Genomic DNA, 8,577 nt, shown 5'->3' with positions numbered 1-8,577 from the left:
AAAAAGAAAAGACCTTTACTTTTAATAATGTTTAAGATCTCATCACACATTTGTTTTGGACACGATACAAAGGAAGTTGTGATTTGACAAAAGGTTTCTCAATTCAATGATGGGTTGCAAACTGATATCCCTGTATATGACTCACCCATCTCCCAAACAGCATCAAGAGACGCACACGAACAGAATTTCTCCGATATACCGTACCTTCTTCCCCTTTGAATTGACTAGTGCATAACAAACTTAAAACCGATATCCAGGTGTCTCAACAGAAAACTCATTCCCCTCCCACAAGCATTTTTGTCTCTAGAGATGCTCAAAGAAACACACCTGCAAGATAAAAGAAGAAGGTATTATTATAAAAAAAAAACAGAAGAAAAGATGGCAGTAGTTACAAGAATGAAAGAGAAGCATCACTAGGACAATTTTTAGGGTGTCATGTTAAAGATCAGTATCGACGTCTCCGGCTAAGTAACAGTATAATTTGTTTTAACAACTAAAAGGTCACACTATACAGCCACAGCATTCCCCCGTAATTAGATATATAGAAATTTCTTTCTTTCTTTCTTCTTCTTTTTTTTTGTGTGTTTTGTATTTGAGGAGGGTGGGGGATGGGGTGTTTTGATGGGGAAGTAATTCCTGCAGTTTGCAAGTCCTTGAGCCATAAGTATCTTCATCGTCTAAGATCAATATTCAGGAGAAAGAATTACAAATACATATGGTCCTGATGCAAGAATTAGTTGAAGATACATTTTTAGATTGCTTTTACATTTTACCCTCCAAGAAACAAGCAAAAGCACACGAGAAACAACGGACAAGTATTGCTTCACGGTCCATGTGAAGCATGGGACTGCTTTGGTAGAGATGTAAGTATACAAAACTACCTGTCCCCATAACACTTCCCTTCAACTTCTAGAATCAAATGTGTTTCAAGAAAAAGAGAGAAAAAGAAAGAAAGAGACTGCCAGCAATAAGAAAGCTCACAAAAATGTAAAATATTTGCTTAATTTCAAAGCTTCGTAGCATATCAGAACGAGGAAAGATTTAATATATTCAACTAAAGCAAGAATTTAGAAGAGAGGTCATAGCATACAGTACAAGAGTACTTGTTACAGTAATACTGATCGGTCAACTGAGCTAAACTAGGCTAATAATGCAGACATCACTAAGTGGGAAATGAAAGAGAGGAACGTAAGATAATAAGGAAAGATAGCAAGGCCTCGCCTTAAATGATCTAACTCAGTTTTTTCTTATTCATCATTTAATTACGAGATTTTAGTGCACTCTAAAGGCATTACATCATATAAAAAATAGTTAACTTAAAACTAATCCTATGAGAATCCTACAGAAGGTATTTTTAGACTGCTACAATCAGGGGATTAATCCTAATTGTTTCAGGGGTATGATAGCCTCTATGCATTTCCAGCATAGGTTTTAGCTGAAGTAACGAGAAGTACGAAGAGTTTAGGGATCTAAAACATAGTTCCCAAGGAGAACAGGTAGCTCAATGTGATCAAGTGGGAATAATGCAGAAAAGAAAGTTTACTTTCTTCACTCTCTGAGAAAATAGTCATACTTCTCTACGCAGCAGATACCAGTTTTCTAGTTAGCAGTTTTGGTTAATAACACACATAACTAGTATCCTTATTCTTCTACATGGTTGTTTATTTTGTTCACTTTATGCTGAACAATTGATAAGTGCTCTTAATCAATACGACAGCAGAATTTATGCATATTCATATCAGCAGGGACAGATGCAGTTATATGTGTAGGGGTGCAGTTGCAACGATAACATTTTATAAATTGCATGTAAACCTTGTGAAGTTTACAATCTTGCCCCCTAACCCCCCCACCCGACCTGACCCAAAAAAAAATTGCACCCCAACCTATATTTAAAACAATAATTAGTAGCAATTAAATTAGCGTATTGAAAAGTAAAGCCCATTTAGATTACAACAATAAAGTCAAATGGGTCCAAACACAATAAAAGCCCAAAATTAAAACACTCAAAATCTTGAAGAACATTCAGTGCATTCTGATCAGTTACAAAACCTAAAAGAACACTCAATGCATTAGTTACTATTAGTTTTATAGTATTATATTTTTATTTTTAGGTAAATAGATACTTATTGTCCGCACCCCAAGAAAAATTTTCTGGATCCACCACTACATATCTGGTAAGTGTGGAGTCATGGAGCTTGTAAATGTTTTAGCTCACTGAACATGCTCAGAGAATGGAAGGCAGCTTCCATTTAAAACCACATGCAAAAAATAGTCAGCTGCATTTTCCACTGATGGGATGAGCAGATGAGATGCTGTGCTAAAAGTTGAGAGTAGAGGGATATGACAATGATGAATAAACAATTGAAGACGTTTAGAATGAAGCTACTAGTGTGAGAGGGAAGAACGTAGGCATGGTGGTTATGGAAGCAGAGGCAACACTGTCGTCAATGTTGGTCAGTTGAATGAACAAGATAAAATAGAGCATTGAGATGAGTTCAGATGAGTTCAACAAAAAGGCAGTGGATGGAAAAGGATTTCAATTGTTAATTGAAAATCAACTGCTTGTGTTTGTGATTAAGTTGATTACGTTGATCGTGACAAAAGACATGCCCAACCATGATTCTGGCAAGCTCACGAATGCTTTTATTCCTACTTCAGACATACACTGCACATAGTTTTAGCATAGTTCTGCTATTCAAGAGAATGTAGATGGCTAAGCAAGGCATATAAACCTAAATCATGCAAGAACTCACAAAATACATGAATACTGAAGTCAACCAGTCTATGGCAATTACCTACCTACAACATATTCCATCAGTTGATAATTCCAGATTGGGCAAATAAATTTGAGATATCCGGGCAGTTTACTTGCTCAAGGTGATAGATATAGAGTAGGAAAAATATGCAGATCATATCCAACAAAAGCCAAGAGAATGAATGATGAAGACTAGTACACTCAGATAACAAGTCAAAATAAATACTGCAAGCAATTGAAATTAATTGGAGGATTTAAAGATGACTATAATGACTATGGGCTTGACAAAGATTGTGGAGAAGCCAATTAGTGGATAGAATCGCTGATGCCACAATATTTCAAGCTCAAATGTTTATGAACATAAAGACGCACCATAACAAGCCAATTCATATAACTACTACATGCATATATCTAAGAATATTCTGCTTATGCGTCCTGAATTGACTCACCTTAAAAGGAGTACTCCTTCAGATCTGCCTTCATCTCACCCAATTCCATGTCGGTGTCACATTCCTCTGCAGTTATAGGAGGAAGTTTTCTCGTCTTTCTCCTCAGGTTATGCTTGTGCCACTCTGTTTTAAAATGTTCCCTGTATTGTTTAGCGTCTCCCACAAAAGTATCACATGTGCTGCACTTATTTTGCTTAACTTGCTCTCCACTGGTGCTTTCCGTAGATATATTCTGTTTCTTTAACCTCTCAGCTAGCTGACCTGCCAAATCTGAGTCCCTGCTAGAATTTGACTCCTCAGATGATCGTAATGGGATCTCTTCGGGATCTTCATACTGTTCCACATGAGCATCCCCTTCCACCTGTGCTGATACAGCAAGTATATCCAATCTTCCTTGTAAATTCCTCACTAGAGCATCACAATCCCTGAAACAGCCTGGCTCGATGTCACTAATCTGCACCACAATAGCACCATTATTACATATACCATGGCAGCAAATATGCCAGTTAAAGACAAAAGGTAAAGTGGAATCATGTCCGCTATCAGCTTAATGCCTACTTGGCAAGCGCACACCTAAATCTTACGTCAGCTTGAAAGAATGGATAAAAGGTGCAAAGTTCAGCGGTAAAGAACTACCGAAAACACTTATGACCATTGCACCATACATAAAAGACGAAAGCCAAAGAAGTTCATTAAATATTCTCAAACCAAAAAGAGCAAGAATATAAAAGGTTCCCAGCTAAAAGAAATGTAGGAAACTGTTGGTGCGCAAAGGTGTGGAAAGCAAAAAAACAGAGTAAAGCAGGAGAATCACTGCTTAAGCTTTAAGGCTTTTGCATGGCTTTGTTGGAAAAATGTGCCAAATCCATTATTCAAAATTAAAAAAGAAAACAAGTGCAAGGAAAAAAACAAAAAAAAAATCGGAGATCTGAAATTTTCAGGAAAAAGGAAGAAACTTTCATAGATAAATGTCTATTTTGATGATTTATGATTAATAGAGCTTATAAGAGTTGAAAGGAGTAAGATTGGCATCGTCAAAATGAAGGCATTGCTGAATAATCGAGTTCACTCCGAATTGGTGATTGAAATAACAATGAGAGAGTAAAATGGTAATGTGAAAAATAGAATAGTGGCAAGGTAAGACGTGTTTGAGGTAACAAAATAACTTATAACCAATTTAGGTTGATCCCTTACAAAGCAGGTACTATGTGTGCTTAAGCCCGCTGGACAGTTTGAACATGCTTTAATTGCAAGTAAATAAGGTATTAGGCCCAGCATTGCCCTAAGCACTAAACACGATGACACAGAGCCTGGAACAGAAGCGCGTTAGAACCTGTTTTACAGCACAGGATCAGAAACAGGCTTTATCCTGTTTTGCCACTAAAGAACAAGTCAGTCGATGCCAGATGAAATGGAGTAAACGTCTTTAATACATCCCAAGGGCTCCTACAGTTTCAGGCTGAAGCAAAACATTCTGCAGTTAGTAGTACTAATGCAGGGCTTTACCACCACCCAACAATAAATGCCCAAAAAAAAGAAGTTTAACATTTATCTTGTAAATAATGGTATCTTGATTCTTAATTGTAAACAAGGAGTCTTAACGGTTGGTGTAACTTGTCTACAATAAATCATTGAGACCATGTAGACACATTTGATTTTCCTGTTGCAGAATCAATATATATATAAGTTCGTTTTACCAACTCACAGTCTTATCCTTAACCTTAATTAACAACTGGTTAGGAATTTGAAGGGTTGCTCCTTAGTAAACTAAGCTTACCCTGCATGAGGGGAAAAAAGGTCTCCTACCCACTAGCTGGAGAAGGCTTTTGCTGTAAACCTTTCATACTCATAGTCTTCTATGCAGTCACAAGCCTTGAAGAGTATTTTCGGACCATTTACCAACTAAACGTCATGCTTCATAGCTTTCTTTCTGGAAAAATCCATTTGTGATGACTAGGATAACAATCATTATGACAATTAGGTTAAACAAGAACTGCATAAATTGAAGGGTGCTAAAATGTAGAGAATCTAAGTAACTTCAAGCAATTATTTGTCGTCTAAAGATTACAAGTATTCAATGGTTATATATAATAAGCAACGGCTTCATTATCATGCACTAGGAGTGCAGAAATTGGCTGAAGTCTGCAGGATGGTAAACCAAAGTTTATTAACTTTTAATTCCATTGTACTTAGAAATCACAAGAAATAAAATACCAAGTCAATATAACAAATTAATAACCGGCTGTTTTCAACCCTGAGGCCATTTCCTTCTACATAGGTTGTGAAAAATGTATGTACCAACTGCTAGCATATACCAACAGGTGACTGGCCTCTCCTGGTAGTAAAAAAGTTAAACCTGCTGAAAGTAGCCGTGTCGCCCCACTAACAAGAGATCCAAAATACATCACACTTCCCAGTAAAATTCATCAAGTGAATCCAGGTTCTTAAGTAAATTTCTTAATAGTGATTATAAACTTACCACAGAGAACTGATCGCCAGATTCATCCTTCGAAATAATGCTTGCATTCCAGCTGCTAAGCTTTTCTAATAGAGAAGGAAGGTTTCCCTGAGGTACAGTTAATCGTAATCTCATAGGAGATCTTTTTATGGGAAAGTGCTTTTGAAGCTCACGTATCACTTCCAAAGCCTGCAACAAACATAAGGGCAGCAGACAAGTGAATAGCAGGAGACAGGCATCTTACATCCAGTACAGTGATTCAAACTGCTCTGAAAAATACTTTTGCCATCAAACATTACAAAATTTCACTTTCAAACAGAAGTATGCTAAAATGCCAAAAGATCAGATAGCTCAGTAAAAGCAGAAATATAAAGAGTGAACAACTAAATTGTCTAGCAAACTAGTTTTACCAGATTTGCAGTATAATGTAATTCGTAGTATCATGCAGATACAAGGCAGGCTACTTGGCAGTAAGCAGTACAAAGGGATAGGCTCATTCAAAAGGTTGGGGCCATCGTACACTTGCGAGCATTTGCAAGGATCATTTCAACATGTTGACAGAGAAATACATGCATATACGAGTAATTATATTAATAAGCAAAGTTCAAACTCCAAACTTCTGAAGCCACAGTATCTCTACAAATCATTAAATAATTTATTAGGAAAATTACGTAATATTGTCAAATACATCCAAAGAGATGAATGAATCAGTAATAGTTCGTACTACTTGTTATTTATCGGGTCCCCGTTTACGTGATCTGCATAAGTAATGCACCAATGATTGGGACATACGAATTGTATCGCAACCAAGTGGTGTGAAGGCAGATATAGTGAATTAGGTGAACACTGTTACAGCATATTCAAGAAGATAAACATCAGCTGAAGAAGATTTAAGATTGAGATAATAAATACATTAAACAAGCAAGCTAGGCTAGCTAGCTAACAACAGTATAACAGATGGGGCTCCAGAATGATTTCATATTAGCACTATACAGAGACAGGATGAAAATTTTACAAGATAAACATATTGTCCAGGAGACTAGGAAGAATAATCACTCTACCATGGAGGTCAGCCTACATGCATAAAAATTTAAAATTCAGTTGTGCAATAACTCAGGTAAAAGGAGATTCCAACATTCAGTAGGAAAAGGTGATACCCCCAAAAAAAAGATCAAACAACCAAAAGGAATATCGTTTACGGTCTCATAGACACGTAGCAATATCAGTTCATAACTAAATATTTCTTTCAGAAACACATGGCAGTAATTAAAGGTGAAATAAAAGAAAAATATACATAGCCGTAATTAAAGGTGAAAGCTAGATATATATATACACGGCCGTAATTGAAGGTGAAAAATAGAAAAATATACGTAGCTTCTGAAAAAGCTAATAATATCAGTTAGCATCACAAAGAACTACGAATCTACCAGACATATAACAAGCAAAATACCTGCTTCTTTGAGCTGTTGTGAGGATCCACAGCAAAATGTATTTCATGCATAAGTCGTTCGATCATACTAATGGTATAAGGGCGTTGAGTTTCTGGATTGATAGTCTTCTCCATCACAATCGTCGCTATATCTCGGAACTGACTTGATAACTTGGACTCTCTCTCCTTTCCAGCAACTTGAAGCTCCCCTTTGTCCAAAATCTGTGATCCACATTAGTGAAAAAAGTGTTAATTTAAGTTCGCCATAGAAGTATCTGTAATTGTAAATTCCTAACCAGAAAACCTGCACGCAAAACTATATAGAATTGAGTAAAAGAAAGGAAAAGAAAAATAGCACAAGATGAGAAATATTAACATTGAATCTCAAAGCTATGTGGAACTAGAAAGGTCAAATAAACCCAATAGCAAATGTTAGGAAGGAAGTAATGGAATCAACTTCCACCGTGTTTTTTTTTAAGGGGTAAATTAACAGACTGAGACCCAAAAAAAAAAACTTATCCTATAAAATTAACACAAGGATTTATTGTTCTCGTTGTTGTTAATCCCACCATTAAAAACTGCACAACTCGAACATGCAGCTTACACCAATTGAACCCCAGCGCATCGAACAACGGCCCAAAAAAAATAATTATTTCAATGTAATAGCTTGGACAGGTGCCGTTGAACATAGAGACGGACCTCTAAACATATCTTCGACTGATCATCGGTGCCAAATGCCCTCATCAAGTCTGTCGATTTCGCGAGGAGTGCTTTCGAGACATTGGAATAGACAGTCTGCGCTTGCAGCACTTCATCCAGATCTTTCTCCCTGCAGAAGAATTTGCGTAAAGATATAACTTAAGAAGCAAAACCTAATTGAGAGTAGGGATTCGTAACAGGCATCAGATTGAAAGAGAAATAAAAAAAAAGGATTGAGGTTAGGGTTAGGGTTAGGGTTTAGGGCTTGAGCGCTTACACCCCAGAACGCCAGGAGAGGACCTTGTTCTTGTAGCAGGCGACTCGAATCGCAATCCCATCTTCTTCACCAGACAACGCCACGTTCGTCAGGCCGCTTCTGCCACCGGCTGAACCAGAGTCTTGCGACATCTCTCTCTCTCGAACGCAGGCGCGCTCGGGAATTCTCGGATTTCGCTTCGCGTTTTGTCCTTCGATAGCTCTTTTCTCCTTTTTTTCTTTTTTTTTGGCCAGGTGCCAGAAACACCCCTCGGTTTCGGGCCGTCCTGTGGGTCCGCTTCTAGAACTTTACGGATGATTCTCGACACCCTGAAGTTTAGTCGAAGGAGCCCAAGATAACGATCGAGATGATAGATAACAATAACCGAATACGAAGTTGTTGGTATTTGTATTTATTTAATGCTATCGAAGTCAAACCCGAATTTGGACATACATATGTGGATTTTTTAAAGGAAAAAGCTCTTTGGCTCGCGCTTTAACGCGCGAGCCAACTCGCGCACTAACAGGGGGG

At 37.4% G+C, this 8,577-nt stretch overlaps 1 protein-coding gene across 1 annotated transcript in view; it reads right to left on the bottom strand.

Annotated features, from left to right (window-relative positions):
• Nucleotides 1-8,577, bottom strand: part of LOC109838872 (ribosome maturation protein SBDS) — an 8,895-nt gene continuing 318 nt past the window's right edge. Inside the window, exons 2-6 of the mRNA XM_020407301.1 lie at nt 7,791-7,920; nt 7,113-7,313; nt 5,684-5,851; nt 3,205-3,658; nt 1-327 (exon numbers count right to left, since the gene is read on the bottom strand). Of these exons, the coding sequence (XP_020262890.1) occupies nt 3,206-3,658; nt 5,684-5,851; nt 7,113-7,313; nt 7,791-7,920 (952 nt within the window). The 3' untranslated portion in view covers nt 1-327; nt 3,205. The remainder of the gene's footprint in view (nt 328-3,204; nt 3,659-5,683; nt 5,852-7,112; nt 7,314-7,790; nt 7,921-8,577) is intronic.

Source organism: Asparagus officinalis, chromosome 4 (assembly GCF_001876935.1).
Source record: "Asparagus officinalis chromosome 4, Aspof.V1, whole genome shotgun sequence".
Taxonomy (NCBI): domain Eukaryota; kingdom Viridiplantae; phylum Streptophyta; class Magnoliopsida; order Asparagales; family Asparagaceae; genus Asparagus; species Asparagus officinalis.
The sequence above is the reverse complement of the archived record's forward strand: the minus strand, read 5'-3'. Positions and strand labels throughout refer to the sequence as shown.